This window comes from Manacus candei, unplaced genomic scaffold (genome assembly GCF_025592945.1).
Source record: "Manacus candei isolate 608988 ecotype Guabito, Panama unplaced genomic scaffold, ASM2559294v1 h1tg000061l, whole genome shotgun sequence".
NCBI lineage: Eukaryota > Metazoa > Chordata > Aves > Passeriformes > Pipridae > Manacus > Manacus candei.
In genome coordinates this window covers 5,662,286-5,689,657 of record NW_026138109.1, presented here as the reverse complement: position 1 = coordinate 5,689,657, position 27,372 = coordinate 5,662,286, and the positions used below count along the sequence as shown (strand labels likewise).

The 27,372-nt window shown below is 43.8% G+C and overlaps 1 protein-coding gene across 3 annotated transcripts in view; it reads right to left on the bottom strand.

The window, feature by feature from the left end:
- PDZD2 (PDZ domain containing 2) overlaps positions 1-27,372 on the bottom strand; it is a 139,522-nt gene that overhangs the window by 45,505 nt on the left and 66,645 nt on the right. For 2 of the 3 annotated variants that reach the window (XM_051804702.1, XM_051804701.1), the window contains exons 2-5: positions 24,313-24,715; positions 11,237-11,379; positions 10,443-10,575; positions 8,297-8,464 (exon numbers count right to left, since the gene is read on the bottom strand). In XM_051804702.1, coding sequence (XP_051660662.1) covers positions 8,297-8,464; positions 10,443-10,575; positions 11,237-11,379; positions 24,313-24,715 — 847 coding nt within the window. The remainder of the gene's footprint in view (positions 1-8,296; positions 8,465-10,442; positions 10,576-11,236; positions 11,380-24,312; positions 24,716-27,372) is intronic. The other variant, XM_051804703.1, reaches the window with a different exon arrangement.

The following is a 27,372-nucleotide window of genomic DNA, read 5'->3' as shown; positions in this document are numbered from 1 at the left end:
CCTCTTTCAAAGGGCACTGCAACGCTGCTCCCCACCGTCATGAGGGGAGAAAACCCCTCAAGTGCAGAGAACCACGTTGAGTCATGGACAGAGGAAAAGAGAAGGAACATCACCTCCATGTCAGCTAATTCAGTGCCTTAACTGGCACCTGAGAAAAACCCTGTGCCCTGGTTTCTCCCACCAGGGCAAGGTTGATAGGGTGGAGAGCAGTTCTGCATGTTGCCCGAGGCAGGCTCCACCAGCAAGGCTCCAAGAGGGCTCAGGTTTGGACTCTATTCAGCACTGCTGGTGAAACAAAGCACTAGCAGCTCCCCTGGGAATTACACTTGCTGGTATCACCAGGTGTAGCCTGTACTTCCTCCTACCTAGCCAAAGGGGATGGGAACCCAAGGCCTGCATTACTGAATTTTAAAGGAAGTGTTGGAGAACTCTTGGTCCATGTGTAGCAGGAGGTCAAGGAATTTGATAAACAGTCAAGAACTGGAGCTGCCCTAATTTCTGAATAGGTGGAAATGCCAAATAAACAAAACAAAAGCCTTTAAAGTGGTCTCTAAGAATGTCTAGTCTGCCACTTTACCAAATGCCTGCATTCAAGAGCCACCCTAAGCCTTCAGTGTAAAGCAGCAGTTGCTAGAAGGGGCATTACCATTCGCTTCAGGAAGCATAAACCCTCAACAGCTATTTTTATGGCTCTTTACAAAGCCCACAGAGTAGCCCCACACAAACCTGCACATGAAACATAACCTGGCATTCACCAGAACAAAGCCAGCAGCGATACTTGCCCATGTAGCCTCAGCAAACAGACTGGAAACTATGTCAGAGCTAAGCTACTCTCATCTTCCAGAACACTCTATTTATTTGGCACAAGACACTCCAAAACCTCCTTCGATGTGTTTGATACCAAGAGCCTCAGCGTGTTGATCATTGTCCAGAGGATACTTGCAGGTTCTTGATGTAGCAGGATCCCAGCTGTGCTGGCTCCAATGACTCGCTGGTCAGGGCTGCAGTTATGGGAAGCAGATTTCACTTTCAGGTTTCCAAACAGTTGCTAAAATTATTAATAATGTTTTGAAGAAAAAAAACTTTTAAAATATCATTTTAAATAGGAAGAAATGCAGGAAATGGCTAACGCAGCTAAGTTCTCCAAGAAACACATAGCACAGACAGCATATGCCTTGGAAACAGTAAGATGCTCCCAGCTAAACAGTTCCCAATCCTTTTAAAGGAAATAAAATGCGCACAAACAGATCCCTGCTGTTCTCTTTTTCATGCTTTATCCTTTTTTCCCCTCAAACATCAAAAAGTAGGACACATCTCCATGCAATTTAGTCACTGTCCACGAGATGTCTCCATGCACTGCAGAGGTCCCAGAAGACTGGTCCTGGTAAACAGTGAAAACCTAAAGGATTCCTTGATTCTGACACCCATGGAACTCAAGTCATGTGAAAGTTCATTCAGCTCCTCTGTTATTTTCTTTAATAAACACTCAGTTCGTGGCTTAGCACAAATCTGGAGCCTTTGCATCACGACAAACAATAAATTGCTTCTCTTTTTTTTTTTTCTTTTTTTCCTAAATGACAACCTTTCTACTCACAGTGAGGGACAAAGCAAGCAATAATCAGTCCTCCAAATAAACAACTCTCCTGAGAATAAAGAAAGACCTTCCTAACAACATCAACCCACAGCTGCAGAGTGTGTTCCCATGACATAGCTCATGGGAGTTTGCATTTCAGCTCCAAATCCGCATTTTATACCACCCTAAGTACAAAGGATATAAAATATGCAACCACTAAGTGTCTTTCATACCTGTACCAAAGATCTGAAGCCTCATGCATTATACAGGCTGCATGTATTCAAGCACAGCACATCTCAAAGGAGTTTTACTGGAGCCCAACCAAGACTGGACCATGTATACACTCAAGAATTTGCAGATGTGATGATGCGACATTCACACTAAGTCTCAAAACCTAAAGCCTTTATCATCCTTCTGTTAATGTATGTGAACTGCATGGCTGTGACAGCATCTCTCTTGTTCCAGTGCCATGAGGGTGTTATTTTTAGCTTGTTAAAGGCAGTTCATCTCCTTCAAAACTGGGCAGTTATCCAAACAGCCAAAGGAGAGACAGGCTGTACTGTATCTGTTGCTTTATGGGAAAAACCCTCATTCACAAAAACAAAGACCATGCAGAACCTGTATTGTAGATAAACTTGTGTTTCTATTGCTCTGCTGACTCAGCTTTCAAACATATCACACGGGAAGAGCAAAAATTATAACTGGGCATTGTCTACGTTGATATTTATGGACAAGTTAAAAAGGTTATCTTCCACCAGCCCAAGCAACAAGAGATATTTCACATTTTGTAGACTGCATCATGTCTACAGAGAAACCTACAGAGTAATAGTCCCTGGATGAAAGAGTTTTCTCTGGTCTTGCCATTAAGATGGAGGCAGTAGAAAGTGGTCCTAAAAGGCTGGGAACCAGGTTCAGGGAAGGATGTGAGTGCTCTGAGGACCTCCCTCCTAACATGAAGAACACATTCATGTTAATGTCTCCTTGACAGGTGAATTTCAGGATGTGTGAAAAGCAGTAATTCAGTGACATTGTGCCCCTGGGGGCCTTTCAGCACCCATCCTCCTCCCCAAACTCATGCAATGTGTGCCAGCACCTTCCCCCAGCCCTGACCAGTGTCACACCATCACTGAACAACTCCTCCTCAACAAGACAAATTGCAATTGCTATTTTAATACGATAGGGCTTCTGGAAACAACACGCACCCTGTGAACCAGATTTGGTCTCCAAATATTTTATCATTTCCCCTTGCCCAAATTCCTAACTATACTTACTTTGAAAACTCACATCTGGAGTCACTGTAGGACCCAGCATGTCTATGCAGCTACAGCATGAGGGAAGGGCAACAGCTCTGAGCCATGCCAAGGTGCAGCTGGACCCTGCCCCTTCCAAGAGCGACACGGCACATTCCAGGATCTGGAAACCACATCACCAGCCCTCACCACTGAAGAGGAAGAGGGTTACTGAACCCTTCCCCAGGACAAGGGCTGGCTACAGCTGAGCCCCACACCAGGTTCTTCAATTTCTCTCCCTCTCCCCTACCCCAAGCAGAGCATTTCATTGCAAAGCAAATTTCTTTCTTGAAAGAGTAAAAGCCCTTTTTTGCTTTTTTCCCAGCCATGCAGCGCTTTTTGAGGAGTGAGCTGTATTTCTGCAGGCTCTGTTGAGACTGCAGTGCCCTAATGGGAACAAACACTCCAGTCCTCCAAGTAACAAGGGCCCCTCCCCACGCTCTGCACACATTTAATTGTTGAGTTATGCTTCCTGTTCCTTCTCAATGCTAATGCTTTCTCTGAAATTCTCTCCAAGTGTTTCCAGAAGAACTTTTGACCTCAAGACTGTTTTTAAACTTATGGCATTGTTATCCTTGTCTTTATTATGCTTGCATGGCTACAGGTAATTATGTATGGATTCCCTGGTAGGACAGAAAGGCTCATGGCAGAAAATAACTGGTCAGTTCCACAGCTCAGAAAAAAAAATATTAACGGGGAGGGAGGGGAGTTAAACAAACGCATTTCTTCCTATTCAACAAACAGGTTTACTTATATGCTTTCAGCTACATGCCTAGCCAAAAAAAAAAAAAAAAAAGAGTTTCGGTAGGGATCAGGTAATGCAGATCATGCAAGAAACCTTAACAGGAGACATCCTGTTTCTGTTACTGGTAGGAGGATGACAACCTTGCTGGGTCACAGCCATCTCTGCATGCAACGTGCTGACAGCTGATGTGAAGGCAACACATCACACACTTCAGGTCAACTCAAAATGATTAAACATCAGTAAAAAGGGCCTGACACCCCACAGCAGAGGATCACGCAGCTGAGGGTGCTGCCAGAGGCTGTGTCCCCAGCCTTCCCTGCACAGCCAGCTTGGGCATGGGGAAGCACACAGTGTCCCTTCCCAGCTCCCCCTCAACAGGTAGGGATAATAATGAACTCCTTTCCCAAACAGGAAATTTCTCTTTTGTACAATTCTATTCTGCATGGAATAGACTCAGCTCAGGGTCTATGCCTCCAGCATCACAAATGGCAAATACCAAGGGAAGAGCACATGATTTAAGTACAGATGAACAGTCCCCAGCCTTCCATCCCTGCCTCCAGCAACCACGGATCCAAACCTCCCAAGGCAGATGCCCTCTTCTTATATTTAGTAGCTTTCAGGGATTTCAAGTCGTTAATGTGAAGCTGATCACTGAAGCTGGACATTTAAAAAATACTCAGACCATCATATATTGAACAACACAGCACTACGAGAAAGAGAGGTAAATAACTTTTGGAGCAACTAAGAACAGCACGTGCTTCTGTTCAGGGACCAAAAATGCTCCAAATTCACCAGACACTTTGCAAATTCTTAGCAGATGAGCTTTCTCTTTAGAGTTCATTTCCCAGGTTGCTCAATCAGCCAGCAATAAAGTGACAGATTCAATTTCAAGAACAGAAATACTAGTAAAAGTGAATTAGAATTAAAAATAAATCATCCAAGGCAAATACTATCATATTATCCTATTTCACTTGGACATAAATAATGATATTTTAAAATAGCAATGTCAACTGCACACAGCAAAATATGGATTGGGGTGGAGGAGTTTAAAATCCCCCAAGTGCCTCAGTACCATTTAGGACAACGTGACTCTCTGGCCCAGTATTTTGTGTCTGAAGTTAAGGAATATTTTGGCCCAACCAGCTCTGAAAAAATGCACTTAAAGGATATTAATGTAACCTTTTTCTGCCTGGCAACACAATTTTTATTAAAGTTAGAACTTTAAGGGTCATTTCATGTTAAACAGGGCTTTACATAAGGAGACTGTAAAAACAGAGCTTCAATTAAATTGTATTATGAAATTTTTATTAATGAAACTTAACAAGTGGACTTTCAAGTAAGACTGAAAGTGATATTTCTCCTAAATTACAGTTTTCAAGTGTCACTAGACCCTTCTGCTGTGTCCTGGGGAAGCTTACTAGCTCAGACTCCATTTCCCTTCTGGAAACACTGGAGCAGAACTTCAAGACTTTTAAAAAACTTGCTCACAGGGAAATTTTCAACCTTTAGCCACTAGAAAAGATAATTTTAATATTTTTTATTGGTTTTTTTTTTTCATAGAATTGTAGGGTAAGCCAGGTTTGGAAGGGACCTTTGGGGCATCCCTGGTCCAGGCTCCATCTCAAAACAGATTCAACTTAGATCAGGTTCCTCAGAGCCTGGTCCAGCTGAGTTTTAAGTAACTACAAGTATGAAGATTTGAATACATACCTTCATTCCAAGTGATTGTTTTTTTCTGCCTGGTTCAGCCTTTAAGCAACCAGGTGCTAAAGCATTAACAGCAAGACTATACAGTCCATCAGGTCTATAAATCATGGCTCTGCATACTCAGCAATGAATTATATTCACAGAGAAGTTAACGACAGAATATCTTGGAGAACCCTAAGAGCTCCTGCAAGTTTTGAAGTATCTTCTTTACTTGCTTAAGAATTAGATGTATACTGTTTGGGTCAGAAAAGGGACAGTGAAGCCTCAGCTGACAATAAATCACTCTGAATTACTCACTGTTACATAACCACCCAGCACCTGACAGCATCCCTTTGGAGTCCTTACAAAGCCCCACAGAGTAAACAAGAAAATCCATTAATCTCCTGTCAGAGGTGAGGAAGACAACTCCTGGCCAGAGCTGGGTGGAGAATCAGCTTCAAATCTAAGACATCTGACTCTTAAAACTCAGACTACAGTCTCAGTTACCTGGTCTAGTCCTTCAGTACCACCCACCCTGGAAGTCTAATACAATTACATTTGCAGTGATCAAAAATAGTCCAGCTTAATTCCTTCTTTAATCATCAGTCACGCTGTCATCCCTTATCTACAGTATAAATATAATTAAATATATATGAGAGAAAGAGAAGACATGTGAATATCATCAGGAGCGTGGGAGCAGCAAAGAACAGTGATTTCCAAAGCAATTTTGCAATAATCTATGTGACTATACATATATTTTAAAATATAAAATCATGTGACGCTTTGAGTTCATATTGGCCTTGAAATCAGCTTCTAAGCTTTGCTACGAAAAATCCCCACCATTTTGCCATGTGAAAAAAAGTCTTGTGAATTTTATCTTTTCCATACATTCACCTTCCTCTGTCCTGCCTGGTGGTACACAGGATTTGCACAGCCCGGCTCAGCTCAGGCTGTGATCTGATGAGGATGGATCAGGACGAGGGTAGAGCTGGGAGGTCTACACTGTACAGAGTGCCCAGCCCAGGCTGCAGAGAGCCCCTCTGCACTCTGAGGCTGAGACAGCAATTACAAGGGGAATGCAAAGACACCCTGTGCTTCAGATCAGAAAAGTAATGATTTCATCTGCAGATCAAGGAAAAACAGAAGAGGTCCCGAGAGTCACCAATAACTTGTTACATCTCTCTAAATTACACCCTTTCATTAAAAAAAAAATTAATAATAGAAATAGAGGAAAGAAAAAGAAAAAAAATCTTGCTGCTACTCTCCTAATGTGTTTATGGTACCCAGATTTCTGTGATTTCTCCTCCATATCCCAGTGGTTTATTACGAAAGCACACAGCTATTGCCATCAGGCATGAGAGTGCCAGATAGGCAGGCAAATCCAGCTGGCTCTGAATTAGGACACCACCACAGCCAGCTGCAGTGGCACTGGGATGGACATTGGGGAAGGCTCCAAACTCAGGTCGGTGCTGAAGGGCTCTGGGATGCTCATATAGCTGTGTCTTCACAGTCATGTGCACCCCAGCTACCTTGAGCTTCCCTGAGCATTATGTTAATCTGGAAAGGAAACACTAAAAAAAGCTGTCACTGTCCACCAGGCAGAGCCTTGCTGAAAAGACAGGAGCAAACCAAGTGACAAATAATTCCTAGCATGTGCCGAAAGAGTCGCTGGAACGCCTGCATCAGGGAGCTGCATCCTGAAGCCACACATAATTAGGTTTTGACAAAACTGATTTTTATTTTGAAGTGTTGCTGAGCCACAGCCTTATGAAAAAATTATTAGAATTTGAACCATGGTTTGTAGAAGAATTTGAAGTATTTTGATAGTCAAAAGAATGTTTAGGTGCCCACTCAAGTTAGCACACAAACACTACACCATCATCACTGCTAAGCATCCCCTGATTATGTGTTTTTCCCTTCCTCCCCCCAAAAAGGTACCCTGACACATAGATGAGAAGACAGTGTAGAAGTAACAAAACTTGCCAGAGTAAAGAGATGTGTGAGAGTGAGAACTGTTATAAACATTGACTCAAAGTATGCCAGAGATGACAGGCAGGTAGGAAGTGAACACCAGCATCAGTTTGACTACAGTGCAAGACTCATCCTGGGGAGCAGCCTTTTGCTCAGAAACAGGCAAGTGTAAGACTATAAAATCAAAACAAATCACCAAACCAGTATCATATCTGAGCCATCCAAAGGTTTAGGATATTTATTACAACTGAAGTAGAAGAAAGAAGGGGGAAAAAAAGACAAGAAGAGAAAATTATAAATAGATACAAGCTTCAAGTGAATCCACCTGCTTTGCTGGAAAATCAGTCTGCAAGTTCTTTAGATTAGAAACATCACTTTATTCTTTGTCTGTACAACACAAGAGAGGCCTAGAAGACCAATGAAGTTTCAGAGAGCTGTTACATTACAAATAAATAACAATAACCCACTTAATCTCTTCTTAATACAGCCCTGAAGGGAATCCAAGTGAGATTATCAACTGGCAGCATTTATTCAGCAGAACTTCAGTTACGGTTCACAGCCAGGACTTCCTATCCCTCCACTGAAAACTGTCTGTTGGCTTCAACAAAGCAAATACAAACTTCAAGAGCTGGATCATAAACTGTTAAAGAGCTTTAGTTACAAAAGAAGGGGAAAGAAGAGCGTGTAAGTGCGTAAGCACTGAGAGAGACTTTGCATCAGATCCAACAAAAGCAGTGGAAGTGGGTGGAAAACAATCCAAGGGCAGAGAGAAAAACAAAACCGTGATTGCGACATAGGCTGGAGGACACTGGAGCTCCTGCTCCCTGTGCCACTGCCCTGCTTCAGAGATGGCAGGTGCTGTGGCAGTTGCCATCCTCACTGCAGCTTCTCACCCACATCCCATGCAAAGAAGGGCTGGGTGGCATGGCCCCGTCCCCAGGACCTGCTCCGTGTCAGGCTGTAGAAGAATGTGACAGATGCAAACAGGCATCAGAGGAGAGAGTGAAAACTTCACACCAAAACCACACTTACAGCGACTGGTTTTTCAGAAGACACATTCACTCCTTTCACATGTTCTTCTTCTGGCTCTTCGTTTTCCTTATTGTCAGTGCAAGAGACAGAGTCTTGGACTGAGCAAGTGCTAAGCAAGTCTGGCAAACTGGTAGATGGACACTTCAGAAAATCCCCTTCAGAAGATTCCTACCCGAGAGACAACAAAATACGTTACATCACGTGCAGAAAAAACACCAGTGTCACAGTAAACCCATTTCACCTGCCCAGTGTGAGCTCTCTGGTAATCCTCCCCTTGTTACACACTTTCATGTGCTCAGACTTTAAAGGCCCGGTTGTAAAAAGCAGTCCTGGTTTTAAAGGGCATATATAATAAACATGGGCCAGTTTAAAAAATGTTTAAAAAAAATTAGATTTCATAAAGGAGAATTGAAAATAAATACTTCTCCAGCAGCCTGCTCCTCCTCACTTTGGGTTTACTAAACATTACTGCGAGGAGACTGAGAGTTTACAGACCTCATTACTCATTTCATTGCCTCCCAAATCACACCCTGCGCTCCTGCTCCCTCCCTGTGGATGTTCCCTTCACACATTTATTTACCTACACACATAAGAATAATACACTGACAACACTGCTCAGGAGAACAAAATGAAAACTAAACCACCAATCCTCTACCAACTCAGTCCTGATTCTTCAGGATCTGTTTCCAGTCTTTGGTATATTTTCTGGCAGGCAAACACATGCACTAGCTGAAAGCAGTGGCCAGACAGACTCTCATTTTATTGCTTTCAGAACAAATTCTATGTTCCTGAGCACTCACCAGGCCAAAAGGCAAGGCTGCATTCCTATACCAACAAATAAGGCCCCAAAGGAGATGCCAGGGAACACTTCACCCATTTACACCTTTTCTGAGGCTGCCTGAGACATGGTACAGGGTGGATTCCCCACTGCTTGCCTTTCCAAGTCCTTCTTCCAGGGACATGAAAACTGCCCAAGTGCACAGAGCACAGGACAAACAGATTCACAGCCTGAGCAAGAACATGAAGTTTTATGCCATGAGCTTATTCATGATGAGGTCATCATGTGAACAAGCTTTTAAGCTTAAGGAGAAATCTATGCAGTCTACTGCCTTGTGTTTTGACAGAGTCCAATCATCTAAAAGAAACAAAAAATGTAGCTACTTCATGTCAAAGTGTGTTGTTTCCAGAACAAACACTGGTAGGGTTAATACCAAGCTGTGATCCTACAGAAGATATTCAATGAACTTGACTGTCTTCAATGAACTGAAATATTAGAGAAGTTACAGGCTCTTCATTTTCAATATGGTAGAATAGAGCCTCTTCTTGAAAAATATGAGCATAAAGCATCCCAGGAAGCCAATGAGCATCCAGACACTAAAGCCACAGAAAACGGGCACTGGGATGGCTGAGGAAACTGAAAGGTGAAGCTAAGAAAAAATATAAAAATACTGACACAGTGGCTTGCTGACACCCTGGAAATGTAGGTAAAGGAGTGGTCCGTCTGGACCAAGATGTTCCTGCCACCCCCTCAAAGGCCCTGACGAACCCACCCTGCAGGTAGGTCCTTATTTGAGGCCCCTGGGTGCTTTCAGGAGCCCAGTGGCCACCCACCAAACACCTGCAGCAACCCAAGTGGGGGGGGCAGCAGGATGTGATCCACAGAGAAGAGCAAACAAGGGTTGGCAGGATTTTCTTAAACAAAGGACAAAATACTATTTAATATCCCCTCAACCTCTTCTGCGATCAAAGCAGAACGAAGAGCCTAACTGATAAATGAGTCCTACTCTCATTTCCCTGAAATTTCATGCTCCTTTATCTGTAAGAGCTCCACTCCACATTATTAACAAGGACAAAATAAGGAACTCGAGCCAAGAGATCATCATCAAGAGACCTCAGGCACACACGCAGGACGGAGATGAGAGGTACAGAGGCTACGCAGAAGAGGCTCAGAACAGCCTGCTTTATTTAGCATGTACTTTAAGAAAATGGTTTTGGTCAAAACTTAGGTAACATCTTGCTGTACATTACATTTAGCAGAGCAAACGTGCACATGTGATTGCCTATCAAAAATATGCCCTTTTCACGAAGCACTGGCACAAACATTTGCAGATGCACATTTGTGAGAGCACCTGGGAGAGGTCTGTACCTTGCTAGAGACCACGAGCTGCACCAGGCCAGCGGCCGAGCGGAGGAGAGCCACAGCCTCCTGGTGGGACAGCCCCACCAGCGACTGCCCGTTGATCATGAGGAGCTCATCACCAGCCATCAGCCTGCCATCCCTGCAGAAACAGAGCGGGAACATGGAGCTGCAGGGTGGTCCTCCCCCAGTGCCGGCGCCGGTGGCACATGGTGGGATGTGGAGGCATGGACAACACGTGATCTCACTGACACTAAGCCATCATTGTGTGTTGTTCTCCAAATAAAGGGGCTCAGAAAGGTAACCCCAGGAAATCACTGTTACAGCCAGAGCCATCTCACCCTCTTGGCAGAGCTGAGATCCCCCAAGTCTTCTCCGTGACCCAATGGAGTTGGTCAGGGAGCAGTAGCTCCATCTGCACTCCATCAGGGAACAGGGCCAGGATTGGAAGTGAGCACAACCTGAGATGCATAACCCATGCTCTCACACATGCCAATTCCATGGGAAAGACCCATCTTCCAAAAAGGGACTTGGGAAAAAAGCCCTACAAGCCATCAGGCTCCTTGGTTTTCACTCAATCACTAAGGAATTGTTTGATCTGTCTACAGTTTGGACTAAACATGCTAGAAGAAGCTTCAGTGATCAAACACAAAAATAATTTTTTATGCTAAAAATACCATGTTCTCACCCTCACTCACGGGGAGGGCAAAATGCCCACACTTGCCTCATGAACCTGGCTAACATGGATAGTCCATGGCTACTCCATCACACCCACTCCCATGAAGGTACCACCATCACCTCACCTGTGTGCGGAGCCGCCTTCCTCCACGTGGGTGACGATGATGCTGTGAGGGGACCTCTTTGACCCTCTGCCTCCCGTTATCTGGATTCCCAGCCCGTCCGTCCCCTTCAGGATGTGCATCTTCCATATGCGGCAACCTTCTCGCTGAGAGAAAATGTGCAGAGAGTCCTTGAATTTGGATTTGGACACCAAGAGAGGGCTGGGAGGCTACAGGAGGGAGCTATTTAGCACCGTGCTGCCCATCACCGCACACCTGTATAGCTCAAGTTATACGGGTGTTTTTGCTGAGCTTTGCTACATTAGCTGCAATCCAAGAGAAGGAGGGTGAAAAGAGGAGGTAGCACAGAGCAGGGTCAACACGTAGAGGTTTCCTTGCAGGGATGTTTGCAGCTTTTCTGAGCCACACAGAGGTGATGCTCTCAATGCCCTGGTCCTTCCCGAAGCAACCAGAGGCCTCAAATCCCTTCGCCAAAACTCAAGGATGAGCCGTGCAGGGCTGCAGAGGAGCAAGACGTGGTCCAAGGGGGACCTTGAACACCAGGTAGCACAGCTACTGTTGCAGCAGGGACCAGACCAGCATCACATAGCAGTATTTCCCTCTCTGGAGGGGTTTGCAGGATTTGAGACACAGGAAAGAAAACAGCGGCTTCAAATTATCAGCTGCCAATCAAATATTTCTTACTGGGTAGCTGTTGTACAGATTGTAAATAATAAATTTACCCACTGCAGAGAATAATTTTCAGTATAACCAAGGTAATAAGCAATGGTCAGGACACCTTTATTAGTTTTGGTTATTTTTAATTATTATAAATATGTATCCAAAAAGCGGTTTACAAACTCCAGAGCAATACAAAATGCAAAACACAAACTAGTTCCTACTGGCAGGAGCGGGCACAAGGAAACACAAGTGTGATGGATAGCAGAAGAGCAAAAAAAGGAAAGAGAAAAACAAGCAAGCAAGACACGTAAGGCAATTGGCAAGACTCTCCCAGAGAGAGGAAGAACCAGGATTACAGAATTATGAAAAACCCTTGGAAGTTTTCAAGCTTGCAAGACAGCAAAATGCACAATTTGGAGGGGATTTTTAAGCCATGTGTTGTAGTCACCAGGCACCAGGTCAGCTATTTCTGACTGGGTGTGTTATGCACACAAGTAACGTTCTCGCAGTATGCAAACGCCCAAGTAGCAAAGATGATTAAAATTTCATGGCAAACTGTGAAGAGTATGCACAAATTGCTGCTTGTTTCTGAGAAGGAGAACTGCTAAATATAACAGCAAACCCAAGGGTTGTGGCAGCAACCTGCAAATTTTAGGCCAATGTTGTTTATCAGAGCCTTTATTGAATGAGGAAAATGTGGGGTTTTTGGTTTTGTTTTTTTTTTTTTCACCTAATCACCGAAACTTTTAAATGCAGTATGAGTGTTTCAGATATTGGAAAAAAGTGAAAATTAACAAGAATAATTAATAATTATCAATATTAACATCACTAAATGGAATGTTAACATGAATATTAATATTAATCTATCATAGCCCTTGAACCACAGGTAGGAGAAACATAAAAAACAAACCAGGTTTCTTAAGAGGTTACCCAAAAGTTTGAGCCTGAAAACACATACACACCTGTGGGTAATTTGTTAACTTGAAAGCCTTGAACATGGGCAATATCCTAACAAGGTTTAACTGGGGTCTTCAATGCCTGACTAAAGGCCAGTCTCCTGCTGAATAACAGGACATGTCAGGACAGAGGATACTTTAAAATAAATTAGAGTGATACATGAGACACCGTGTTAAATGCAGGGCCAAGAGTCAACTATATTTATCCGCTTTAAAAACAGAACAGAGCTACAGCATGAAAATGCTCCAGAGATATTTTATTGCTATGAAGTACCTTGCACCAATAATGAAGACAGTATAACAGAGAAATACAATCCCTCTGCCTCCCCCAGCCAAGCCCAGCCTGAAACGATGACCATCTATTCTCCTCACAAGATGCCACTTTGGATGTCCTGTTGTTAAACCCAGTTTGGAAGCAGACCTTTCAATAAAGTTTAACAATGCAGTCATAAAATTGCCTTTAATGATCTGCAAAAGCTTTTTGGAATGCGAGTTACAGCAAGGCCCACTATGTGCAGCGCCTGGCTTGCACTCCTCAGCACTCTTCACTGTCACACATTTTATTACACAAAAAAAAAAAAATCCCAAATTTACCCTTAACTGGCCCACTCTTGAATATTCATTTACATAGCACTTAATAACAGCAAATGGCAAGACTTTGCTGCTCTTGTGCAAGCACCACCTTATTCCCCTTGAACGCCCACTAAAGTCAAAAGCACTTGAAAGTAAAACACTACTCAGTCTGAACATGGACAGAAGAACACATCCACAATAAAAACACCTGGCATGTACCCAAACATGTATTTTTTTCACTCATTTTCGTATGCCGCTGTCACCTGCTCCTGTGAAAGAAAAGGTTGTCCCTTGAGTCCCCGCTGGTCAGCTGCAGGCATTTCACTGGGAATAAACAACTCGGCATCGACTGGAAATCAGAAACCCTCACTGTTCTTTCCCTTTTCCTCATAAAACATTCATAGCTCTTCATTTAACCACACGCTGCAAAGCAAACACCCCCCACCAATACACATGCACCTCTAAGGGACGTCACTCCAGGATTTTGAAAGCTAAGTATTAAAGAGCAGATTGCCAGCCTTTGCTTGAGGCCTCTGGAGAAAGGGGGTGTCCATCAGAACCCCCTTTCCCTCCCCAGGAAGCTGCACAGAGGAGCACAGGATACTTCACAGCTCAATAAAAATGCTGCTGCTTTGAATGTGCATCTTCTATTAGTTCATCACAGGAAAGCCTTAATAGTAAAGCTCTGTGCCAATTCCAAGGACTTGTAAATGCATTTAAATTATACTTAAAACCAGTTTTGTTAAGTTACTGGAGATTCCCAGGTTCAACAACACAAGGCCTAAATGCTTTAAAAAAGAAGAAAAGGAAAAAAAAAAGTAGTGATGCATGTGTTTAAATTTGAAATTTTTTTTGAATTATCATATTTTCAAACTTTCCTTCATAAACAAAAAGACTACAAGCTCACTTAGTCTTTAAATGAAAACTAGGATTTCGGTGCATTCACTCCACTCCAGAGACTTACAATACCCAAAGGAAACACCAAGTGTAGTTAGATTTGGCAGTTTGCAGGTATGATGTCACTGCCCTTGGAGCCTGCATAATCCCTGCCCAGAGGACGAGTTTAACTGCTGACCAGTCTCCTTTGATCAGCTGCACAATTCTGGTTGCTGCTTGGCTGCTGTAAATTCCATATTTCTATTAACATTTGAATTTTCCCATCCTCTCAGAATAATTCTCACAGCTTCAATGACTCAGAATAACATTCCCCCCCAGCTTTGTTCACCAGTGACACAAAAAATATGCACACGTGCACCCACAGCCTTTGGTGCAAAAACACTACATGCACAAAGCACAGATGTGCCGATGCCAGTCCAGCCAGGTATCTCAAACTCCAGACATCCTCACCAAGGTCAGGGAGCGAGGCACTACCAGCTTCTGCTACAGCCAGGGAACAGGCAATATCCAGGTCACTCTTAAGGAGACTTAAATTATATCCCTCTAAGCAAAGGCAGGTCATAAGCACAGCAGCATTTGAGAAAGAGCTCACCACATATCATGGAATGAATACCTGTATATAACAATCCAGAAAATTTCATTCACCTGAGATTTGGCCAAGATGGACACTCAGAAAGACACCCATGTGTGCCGTAAGTGTGTCAAAGGAATCGGAAGCGAGAATGCCCCTTTAGAGTTCCCCACCTCCTGAGAGTAAATGTTAATTCTGCTCAGATTCACCCCACTGACTTTGCTTGTAATCCCAGAGCAGTAGCAGACCTGCCTACATGGAGGGACTGTGGATTCCTCCCAACTAAGGATTTCACGGGCACGATGAACCCACATATGTAAAAGTCGGCCTCAGAGCAGGAGATGAGATTTGGTCATCCCTTGAAATCCCTTCTAGACCTGCATTTTTTGACTTCCTCCACACAGCAAGGAGAAACACAAATGGTCAAGTCAGGTTGCAGCTGGGCTAATACCTAATTTTTGTTCTCTGCAGTTACATCACTTTTAGGTGACTCAACTTTCCTCCCAACTTGGCTCTTTCAAGCAGGCAGCCCTTTGGACCAGATTTTTCCACTTGAAACTGATCAACTTCAAAGTGCCTAAGTTACAAATAATTAAAACTTTTTTTTTTTAAAGACAGTATAAATATTCTATTTGGACTAATTGCAGGGGGGGGGGGGGCGGAAACAACCAAAAACAAAGGGTCATCTTATGTAACTGACTGCAAGCGAGAATAGAGAATACAGCTGGCAGCTTCTAGTGGGTCCCTGCAGGCCATTTCTCTCCACGGTGAAGCCATTGTACATCAGGCAGCCTCTGTTCAGAGCGAGCCTACATCTGGAATAAACTAGCGTGCTGCAGATCAGAAAGCGAGCGCACTGCCAGTGCGACGTGGGGAAGCTCGCCTTCTGCCTGCTCCGGGTGCATACCATCAAACGCTCCATTTCATAAGCACATCATTAATAAAACAAAAAGGAACGTTTTTCCTCCGAGTTGTTGAGGAAAATAAATAAATAAGTGAATGAAAGACGTCGGAGCCGTTCTCCCCCAACACTGCTCCTTCTCTAGCTAATTGCAGGGGAGTTTAAAGGGGGTTGACTGATTTTGACTGTGCCGTGTTCAAGAAGCTGCAAATCTATATATACAAAAGAAAAAATTGCTTTGAAATCTTTTATTAAAGACAAGCTTGGCAGGAGCAAGGTGTAAACAAATGGAAAACAGAAACGCGGTAAGTAGTTAAAAAGCCAGACAGTAAAATGGAAAATGTAAAATAGTTGTCTATGAAAAAGCACTTTCTGTCACAGCAGCAATTCAGACGAACCTGATGTAAACATGTAACAATTTTAAAATAAAAACAGAGATAAGCCCTGATCAGAATAGCAATAACCATGTACTGAGTCTGTATTCACACACCGACTGACTGCCACAGACCGAAATGCAGCCCGCAGGATGTCTCCCTCCCTCCACATTTCAACGTGAATTTTTACTGTCTGTCTGCAGGGACCAGTTCCCTCTTTCAGACTTCACAGGGTTTCTCATTAGGAGCAGCAGAAGTAAACAGTGAGATCTTACTCACAAGCCACGAAGCTGCTTTGGAAACGTGACACTTAAGAGAAAGTCCTAAGTTCCATGCATTACAAAAAATTACTTCAATAGGCTTCACAGCAGCTGGCAGCCAACGTGCTGATCACACACACAGCTGAAAACCAGCACAAAATCCCCCAAACAGAAACACACAACATTACCAGTAGCACAGCATCCTTCTCTCCATGAAGAGGGAGAACACTGGGATGGCCATACTAGCACATACCACTCGCCAGCATCCTTCACTGATGTGGGATAAATTAAAAGCACTACTCCCAGCTGCCTGCCCCATCTCGGGCCACATCATGCCTCCTCCACTATCCCTACTCCCCAGCAGGCAGGTGGGAAAGACAGATCGGTAGCTGGGGAATTAACTTGCATGATCACATACCAGGTGAGCAGCTTGAATGCGTCAGTCTCAAGATACAGTCAAAAGCCATCACCCTTCACATCATAGGTATTAATGTGAATGACTCAGTACCAAAAAATCATGCCAAAATCTGATTTTTGCAGATTCTTAACAGGGCAATTATTTAATTAGTGGATAATGAGTATATTTTTCGTCTGAACTTAGCCAGGTTATTTTTAAGGCTGATCTGACAGCAGGACTCCTGCTTTCATCTACTACCCTGGGTTTTTTCATTGTTGCACAAGCAAGCTAAACTCCAAGATAAATCAAAAGTAGGGTGGGGGCAGGGGAAGGAAGAATCTAAATTCCTTTATCAATAAATTATTCATATTGGCCTCATAAGCCACCAGCGTGCCTGTAACAAACATGGATAGAGCCTTCCTAAATCTTCGTTCGCGAAGCCTAGCCATGATTCCAAGACAGGAGTTTTTTGTCCATCCCTACTGCTTATGAAAGTTTCTTAGCACTGAACCACTGAAGCCTTTGGCTTCTGCCTCTGGATGATGCAAGCCATACAGTGGGTGTCTCCTACACCACTTAAAATATGGGGGAAAACCCCAAACCAAAGCAGCCCTTAATATGAATTACACTTCATTGAGGATATGAACTTTCCATGTCTTCAAACTAAGTAGGAGCCAGGAGCACAGACACAACTGTGATTGCTTTCAAGTGTCCACTCCTGATCTCACAAGTCCCCTCGTTTGGACAAACAGCCGCCAGACACTTGGCATCCTTTCACTGAAATGTGAGTACTTTCCCCATGAAAAGAGAAGTGTCCTAGGGGATGAAGCCTGGGGAACAGTCAAAAGCAAAAACATACCCTCCCCCAAACACAAACACGTAATTAAAATACACAAAACAGCCATCGAAACAGAGTGGATGAAAATTCCGTGACTTAAAGCAGACTGTCCCCCAGGGATCCATCTCCCGAGACAGGCTGTATGTTGACATCATTTCCTTGGCAAGGGCTTTTAAACATTTTATCAACCAATGCAAGCACCTGAACTATACCATCACTCCTTACAAAAATCTGCTGGAGTCATTTGTCATCCTGAGCCATCACCATCTGGATTGCACCTCTCTGAGCTGCTCCACTCCTGCCTTCAACTGAACCCTTATTGAGAGATCAGACGAATGGTTTCTCAGCTGTCTCCAACCCTGGAGGGTTTCAGTCTGGCAACTGCCCCTGGGAAGCTTAGGCTTTTAAGGGTTACAAGTGTTTGCACTCCCTCAAGTACCTTACTCAGTCTCATTCTCTTGCTGGGCTATTGGGAATGGCTGGTTGGTTAGTCTGAAGTTTCTCAGAAAACACTCTTGCAGCTTGCAGTAGATTAAAGCCCAGCCTAGAGTAGGTCACGACACTCCAGTGCCAGCTAAAGAGGTGTCACTTGTGGGGACTGGTATTACATCTGTCAGCAACAGGAATCTTTTGGGTTTGCTCAGTGCTTTCAGCACCCTGCCTCAAAAATTAAGTGTATGTAGCTTTATAATTCCAACTAAAAGCCTGAAACATTACAGCACCTAAGCAAACAGCATGCTCTATTTTTAGGCACGTCCACTTGGTTTCAAGCATTCACACTTAATGATTAAAACATAAAATGGTGCGAACTTACATTTCAGCCAAAGCTAGCCATTTGCATTCCAGTTGTGGGTTTGCTGTATCTTTAATACAATACACAAAATAAATAAAAAAAAAACCTGACCCACTTTCTGTGTAGGTGGGAAGCGCCTTCCCTACTGGTGCTCTCACCTATGGTTGGTGACAGCTGAGCATGGCTGAGAACTCCTGCAACACAACCTGTGCTGCCTTTGGCAATAGCTCATTTCCAAGAGTGAGGACCTCTCTTAAAGGCAACACATTAACACATTACAACCTACCCCTCACCAAACTATCTCTACATCCAACCCTCCATCACACCCTCAGAAAATTCACTACAAAAACAGGATAAAAGGACAGATTGCTACTCAAAATTAAAACATACAGCTACCACAGCTGTAGCTATCACTTAAATCACAGTAAAGGCAGGCAGAACCTTAAGTCAGTAGAAAAAAATTGGCAGCAGGTAACTTAACCCCAGAAAGTTGTGATGATTGTTGTTATGGCAAGGTGGAACATAACTGGCAGCAAAAAAATATCAACTGTAATTTCACTACAACCTACATCAAAGCACTTCCTAAAACCCCAAGCGAAAGCAAGGCCAAGTTTTGTCAGTGCTGTACAGCTACAATTAAAAGACAGTCCTTGTCCCTAAGAGAGTTTACAACCCAAAACAGGCAAAGAAGAGGGAAGGCATGCTTATCACAGTGCACATTAAAACTTCAAGACAGTAGATAGCCCTAGGATTCATGTTAATGAAAGCTGAAAGAAAACACAAAATAAAAAGATGTTAAGAACAGAATCAGATTCTGAGGATGGCCTTTGCGTGACTAAAAGTGTCTACATTAACACCTCAAACCAGTGTTATTTATGTCTAAAAAATGCATAATATAAGAGTCCAGTAAAAGCCTTGATGAAACAGTAATTACTGCTTAGGTTGCCAAAAAAAAAAAATTGATGTAAAGCAACTTAGCTTCAGCAGCTTCACTGGAGTACCTTGCTTACAGCAAGTTTTTCATTTTGGTACAGCAAAAGGACGAGAATTTTTTTTCCCATCAAGTTTAACAAAATAGTAAAATGCTTAAAGCCATTGAATTATTTCAAGCCTCATGTTTTGATTCCTGTAATGTCCTATTAGCCTTCCTCTTCTGCTTGGCAAGATAAGGAGCATTTTCCATTAACCAAAACTCAAGGTAAGGCTGGCATTTACCAACACTAATTGGCAAGTACTGCTACAGAAAGGCTGTCAGCCTTTCCTAGCTGCAAAGTAAAATGCAATTCAAAAGCATTCATCCGCTTGCAAGACAAGCCATCTCAATAAGGAAGCAATAATGGGCTTGAGGAATGAAGAGAGCTGCTGATGAAAAGAGAGCAAGTACCGTGCAGTTGGAGCAATACAAAAGCAAGTGCTGGCTGGCAAAGACCTGGGTGGACTCCTGCTCACATGCACGTCTATGTGCACCTGTGTACACACTGATGAGTCTGGAGAGCGCTGTGGTCTATGCAAACTGGGCTCAGCTGGGCTATAAGAGCAAAGCTGGCTTGGCAAACTGTGCTAGTGGCTGCAACACACTGCAGAGTAATGAGGTTAACAACAGGGAGGCAAGACCTTGAAGCACTCCTCTAGCCTAGACCTCCCCAAAAACCTCTAGGAGGGCAAGGCATTAATAATATTCCCTTGCCCTTCCCCCTCCCTCCTTTTGTTAATGGACAGTGATTTCAGAAAAGCATCAGACACAGCTTGGAGGAACACCAGATGCTGACTTGTTTCCATCTTGGAAAGGCATCCCACCCTAGCCCCACACCATGGTGCTACCAGCAGCCAGGACACCTGGCGCACACCCTGAACTTCTCCCATGCCCCATATTCCTGACAATGGAGAAACACTCAAATGCAGAGTCCCAGCCCCTCTCAACTGCCTCCCTTCACGATTAAAGCACTTTTGCCCTGCCCAATCTCCTTTACACTGGTCACTGATAAATCTGGATCTGGATTTCAAGCCCTTACTAATTTGGATGCCTATAAAGAAGCAAGAGGATTCAAGGGCATTCTGGGAGTGTCTTGTTTTTGCTTTTAACAGTTGGTGTTTCAAGAACTTTCAGAGCATCCTGCAGTGGCTGGAGGAAGCAAAGGGGGCCAATCTGCTCTGGAACATCTCATCTTCAGCCAAGCTGTTTCTGGCTTCATCAATGAAAGCCCCTCATAGTGCCAGCCAGACCTGGATCAGTTCGAGTCCCCTTTGACAACGAGACTCCTGCCCTTCACACTCCTAAGTCTGGTCCTTGCAAACCTCAGTCCTACTTCTGATCCCTGTCCATACCAGCTGTATCTGGCCACCTCCGGGCTGAACAGCAACAGAAACAGTCCACAGATCTTCCAAAAGCACGTGACAGAGAAATTGAGAACAAAACTGAGGGATTCTGTCCTACCAGTAAACACAGTGAAACCACGAGATTGCTCTATTGTGAGGAAAACTCACAGTTTCCTTTTATTTATCATTTTTTAGTTGACTCCAGCAGTCTCTTCCCATACTCCTCTTCCATATGTGCCTATATAATTATCAGCCTGCAAAACTACGACCTGTCTCAGGCCACTGAATAAAAGAAGTAAACTTTGATTTCCGTGTTTAAGCTCCCCAGTCTTCCCAGAATGTGAGGGATCATTACTCCAGCTCAGAGGCTGCCTGATCTTAAATCACTGCCCCTGACTGCTCACTGCTGCCAGCCTGGGTCCTCTCCAAAGTCTGGTTTCCAGACTTCAGAGATCTTCCTGCCAGGCAGATACAGCTTTGCTGCTTTGAATCCCCACATTTTTGAAAGGCATTTAGGTTCATTCTAAAAATATTTCAGCATAAGTAAACCAACTATAAACATTAAATGCTGCCTGCTAATTGACAGGTACAGTATTTACTGAAGGTTACATACCAGCAAACAGCCTGGCAGATTTGTTTATACACAGTGATAGCAAATGCCAAGTGCACAGGAGAGACAGATCAAGATCTGAGAGATGAAAGCAAGCCTGAAGAAGGGGACTGGCACATGCACACAAACCAGTAACACAGGAATCTCCTGGCAGGCTCACTTGACAAACAGTATTCATCTTGCCTGTCATTTCACAATCCAGCATTGCTGTTGTGAGCAGCATGTATGGAGAAAATGGGAGAACAACCCCACACTTGTGGGAGAGGTACCCTGAAAGTGAAGGGCACTGAAATGACATATGGATGCCCCAAAAGCACTCCCAGCACGACATCCCCTAGGCACTGGCCATGAGCTACCTGCTGGGATCAGCACAGCAGTGGCTGAAGACATGCAGATTCAACCCAACCTCTTCACCCCTGTTTTGGTTACAACAACTTCATAATAACTTTCTACAGGGAGAAAAAAAGGTATTTTCCTGGACTCCATATTCCGGTTTCAGCAATGCTCCCATCTGCCTCCGGAGGTGGGAAAGGGGAAATGAGCAGTGGGAAGGACCAGCCAGGTCCTCCCACATCCATACTGGTCACTGAGCAGCTTCTTGAAACCTTTCCTCCCACCTGCAGCAGACCTCCCGTCTGCCACAGGCTGTCTCTCCTCCCCTCAAAGTGGATATAGTGCTCCCCAAAGGCACAGGGCTGACAGCCCTGGATATTCAATTAGTCAATGTGTGGAGGAGATGGGGAGTGTGGGGCAGGCAGTGGGGACAGAGCTGCTTTCCCCGTGGAGAGGGTGCCCTGCCAATCCACCCTGTCCCTGCACGGGAGGAGATAACTCATCCTGCGGCTATGAGAGCTTTGGCTCACGCTTTGAAGCCTGGAAGGAGGCTGCAACTTCTGACATGACATCCTGGATGCCTTTTTCAAAAGGCTCCTGACATGACTGGATCTCACGTGCCTGAGTGCCAGGTCATGCTTTGAAAATAGAGCTGGAAGTGAGATTTGAGGCTCCCAAGTGTCTTTATTCCCTGCCTTTTTTTAAACAGGACACAAATAATTTTGAAAATTTTATTCACTGTCTCTATTGAACCCTTATTAAGAAACTGATTTAAGCCACTCATTACTCTCATAGCAGTAACCCCACAGATACTAAAGTGATAGGATTCTATAAGGCCCTGTGGTCTTTAAAAAGCAAAGGATGATCAAGGCATGCTATTCAGGCTCCAGCTATTCACATTTCTCCTCATTCAGATGTCAGGAAAATGTAATTAGTACTGACACAGACAGAGGTCATATTTCTAAGCAAAATATTAAAGGGGGGGGAGAGGGAATTAAAAAAAAGACAGAAGCAATTTTACTAAATGACTGCGCCTCCCAACAGGCTCCATAAGCAATACACCACAGCTGAATAGATTATAGCTTTTAAATTTTTCCAGTGCCTCAACTATGTTTTTACATTTTACAAAGCCCTCTTGTATATGTTTTGCATTAAAAATGTATTTATTGCTCACATTGATACATATATGTTCTGAATTTAACAATTTACTTCTCAGACCAAAATGACTCAAAACGTCAAGGTAACACTAGCATGAGATGGCTCTGGATCAAGAGGGTTTTTTTTACATATATATATTTTTGGCTTTCCACTTCAAAAAAAAGTCTGATCATCTTCATTTATAACATGTGTCTAATTAGACATCTTCAGAACAGATTCAAGAAGTTTTTATATGGACCAGAGCTTTCAAAATACTAAATGATTCATTTATTTATTTTTAAGCTTTTAATGTTTTCTTTTAGAAAGACTACAATTACAAAGCTTGTTAGAACAGTACACAAACACCCTACCCTTTCTGTTGCACCATAAAATTCAAAGTGTCTCACTGATGCGAAGAGCAACTTTTTGCAATTATGGTTCTTTAAAACCAGAGGTTTTTTAAATTGCTTTTAGCTCCTACAACGTACTTCAAATTAAATTACTCTGAGTTCACAACCACCATCACCACCACCCTGCAGTAGTGCTGAGGAGCACTAATTCAGAGAACACGTTTAAACCCATGCTTTTCTCAACAGAATTTAGTGATGAGATGTCCACTCATACTGCTTTGTTACCAGCTTTGAAGTCTTAAAACCAAAACCAGCTGCTGCAGCCAGCCCCAAGCCCAACAAAGCAACGTTCATCTGTTTATACTATCAGTGCCTCTGGAAAGACTGGCAGACGGTGCTTCTGGTGATAGATGCATACTGAAACCCGATCAAGGCTTGGGTTATTTTTCTTTATCCAGCAACGCTGCAATTCTAGGCAGGCAACAAACCCTAGGATCTCCATTAGGACAAAGAGAGAAGCAATGAAAGCCCCAATCCCACTGTTGTCCCAAACATTAACAAATCATCTATCTCATCAACTCTGAGAAAAATCCACAATTACTTCCACGTGGTTCCCAAACACTGGCCAAACAAGTTTCGTAGCATAAATACGTGCAATGTGGTCTGGTGCATCAAAAAGGGAAGCTTCAATTCCAGTGTTAACATGAGCTATAAGGTGACATCAAGTCCAGGCAGAGCTAAACATGAAGCCCCAAAGGACAAAATTACCATCTTCCACTGACATCTCCTGCCCCAGTGTCATAGGGTCACCAGTTGTCTCAACAAAAGAAATCCTGAGACCAACCCTGAGAGGTCAGAGATATAAGGACCTTCCCCTCCATCACAGATGGAGTATGACAGAGGTTCCTACAATTATTATTTAACTCTTCAATCCTCCTGCCCTCCTGCTTTGGACCACGTCCCAAAACTTAGTGCCATGACAGCTTGTCTTGTCCCCTGGAGGCTCAGCCCAAGGACAGAGCACTGAAACTACGGAAATTGCCTGGGAAATCCACTTAATTCACTTGCATGCCTGCTGCTCTTCCTTCTCTAGAAAAACCAATGCAAACATACCTGGGTAGACTGGTCTCCAATGTCTGGCATGCCACCATCCGACAGCCGGCACCGGTAGGGTGCCCCAGTGCCTTGGTGCTGCTCTTCCCCGTTGCTTTCTGCTTCAGAGGTCTCTGGCTGAGCAATCTCCACCTCCATCGGGGTGCAGTGCCCGTTCCCGTGCTCCGAGCCCAGCTTCTCCTTGCTCTCCTTGCTGCCCGGCGTTCTGGTGATGACCCCAAACTTCCTGGTCCTTTTCCCATTCTGAGCAGCTCTGTCGCCAGGCTCGGGGCTGGGCTTGGCTTTGGGGTCACAGCTGTTGCTGTTGTTGCCGTTGGAGGGAGGAAGAGGGGCCTTGCGCTTGATGCGGCGCAACATGATCAGGTAGACGAAGCCGCCATTCCAGCACTGCTCAGCCAGGTAACTGCAAGGAAAGGGATGTGCAAGGATTACTAACTACTCGCCCCACAGTGCCCACATCCCGAGCTGCCACCCCAACATTCCGTACCCTGTGATGTTCAGGCAGCTGACTGCCTGATGTGTGGATGTCATACCCTGAAACATTGGCAAATGCTCTCTTTCTTCAGTATTGGAGGAGAACTCCTGGAATACTATCAGGAATAATAACAGCCCTACCAGCCACCTGGGCTGATCCCACTGTGGCATAACAGCTGGTAAATGCCACCAAACATGCTCCTACCATCTTGACCTCCATACCTGCACCACAGCAACATGAAAAGACGAAGCAAGCAAAACTGAAAGGGTTTACAGTGAAGTATTAAAATAAATAAATATTTTTAAAAAACTGAAAAGCAGGCAGGCTTCATCTGTGCAGCAGCTCATCGAGCATTTGCATCTGAAATAAACCTCCTTAGTGAAACTAATCTGCTTCAGCATACATAAATGCTTGAAGGCCTCAGAGAAAATGAAAAATCAGCCACTGGGGTAAGCAGGCATAGCACCAATGGCCCCAGTACAGCAAAACATGGTAACAAGGCATCACAGTTGCTGAAAAGGAAATCAGGTGAGTTTCCTTCATAGCAAGCATATTCCAGCCAAAGTAAGGGCCAAATCATCTCAGCTGTTCAAGGAGCAGCCCCCAGGCACCAGAGCAAAGCATCATCTCCCCTCCTGAAGTTTCTGGATGTGCCCTGAAGGAATTAACATTTCTGCTTCAAGCAAACCCTTTGTGACCTTGCAGAAACTGCACCCATTGATGCAAAAAGGGAATCTAACTTCATGCCTCTTTTGGGAAAGGATATACCTCAACCCAAATTCTTGAAATATTTGGATTCTGAGCCAAGGGTGTAACCAACTGAGAGTACAAACAAGCTGGAATTTGTACTTAGCAGGTTTGTATGTGCCCTTTCACACTAATTTAGGCCTCCAAAATATATTGCCTTTCTTACTAGTGAAGGCAGCAGGAATTTCCCAGTGCATCAAATAAGCCTCTGCATCAAATAAGCTGCAGTTGCAATGAACTCTCCACTGATACAGAGCAGTTGCTGAACCTACAGATTTTAGAGATGAGAAATTAGGTGTGGAATTGCACCACAGAAGATTCTAAGAGAAAATAACACAGCACTTGTGCTTGAGAGAGGAGGAACAACTCAGAAGTATGCCACCAATATTTTCCCCTCCCTGCTGCTTGTAGACTAATCTTCCTCTTCCCTTTCTTAAAAGTTGTTTGGCCTCAAATAAAGCCCTTCAAACTTAATCCTGCACAGAGGTGACTTAATGGCAAAACAGGAAAAGCAGCTATGATAACCCCTGAAGCAAACTCTTGCACGGAGGAGCAAAGAAAGCACTCTCAACTGCTAAAGTAATCCAGACCAGCCTGGCAGTGGCTGGAAATAAAACGATGGGTGTGTGTTCTGTCCAGGGACAAGAGTTGATATTTTCACTCCACTTCTTCCCTAAGCTTCCACGTCCCCCACAGACAACATCAGCACTCAAATCACTTACATTTAATTAAGCAGACCGATGTCCAAATGAACACTGCAACTAAATAATCTTAAAAGCAGCCCTGGAGCAACAGAAGGGAAGGACAAGTATGTGCTGAAGTTCCCCAATGAATATAAACCGAACTCCAGCTCCCTGGACAGTCCATTCAGTTTTCACCAGGCAATTCTTTTTTTAATATTTTTTTTTACCAGACATTAAGACTATTTAAGTAAAGCCCTAAAACCACCTTTTTCAAAATGGCTAAAAGCAGACAGCCAAAAAGCCCCTCCAGTTGAGAAGTCTTGGCAGCCAAGGTCAGTTGTCTGGGTGGCCATGAGGTGACACTTGGCTCCAGGAGACACATGAGGCTGGCAGGATCTAAAGGGTTAGCCAAAAAAAAAAAATCCAGAACTAAGATGGAAGTATTTTTGATTATCAAGTTAAAAGAAATATTCTTTTAATCACTAGAAAAGGGGCAGTTTTGTTCCAGAAACAATATGAGCTGCCTGTTTTTCACATTTATCTTTCAACTCAAATTTCAAGGCAGCCAGTAAAGTTGATTAAAATTCATGACTTTTGCTTGCAGCAATACCACTGCACTCTGATCCATCACACATAAGCCTGATAGCACTGCTTCTCCTGGCACATGGAAACAGGAAAGCAGCTCCTCTTCTCCAGTCCTGTGGCTTACATGGGTGCTGCCCACCCTGTCTTTATGCACAGTCAGGTCTGCCTGACTCGTTTCTGTGCAGGTGCATGTGTATGTGGGGTTTTTGAAACACCAATCTCTGAACTAACCACTGACGTATTTTTTACTGCCAGTAACCAAGTGCATGCATTAATCAACTACTTGATTTCGGAAGCAAAGGGAACAAGAGGCAACTTAGCGTATGTCCAAATAAAGTACTCCTAGAGAGGTAAAAATAATTTACTGTATCACCTCCACTTGTGGTACATTTATTCCGATCATAAAGTGTAAAGCTATGAAAAGGGAAGAGAAAAGGACGGTTTTTTTCCTATCCACTCTTCACACACAACTATCCCTCCAGTCTGGAGCAGGGTTACAGCGAGCAGAAAGAGATGCAGCTGCGCTGAAGTCAGCGGAGCCGTGCTGATTTACTCCATATGTTGAGATGG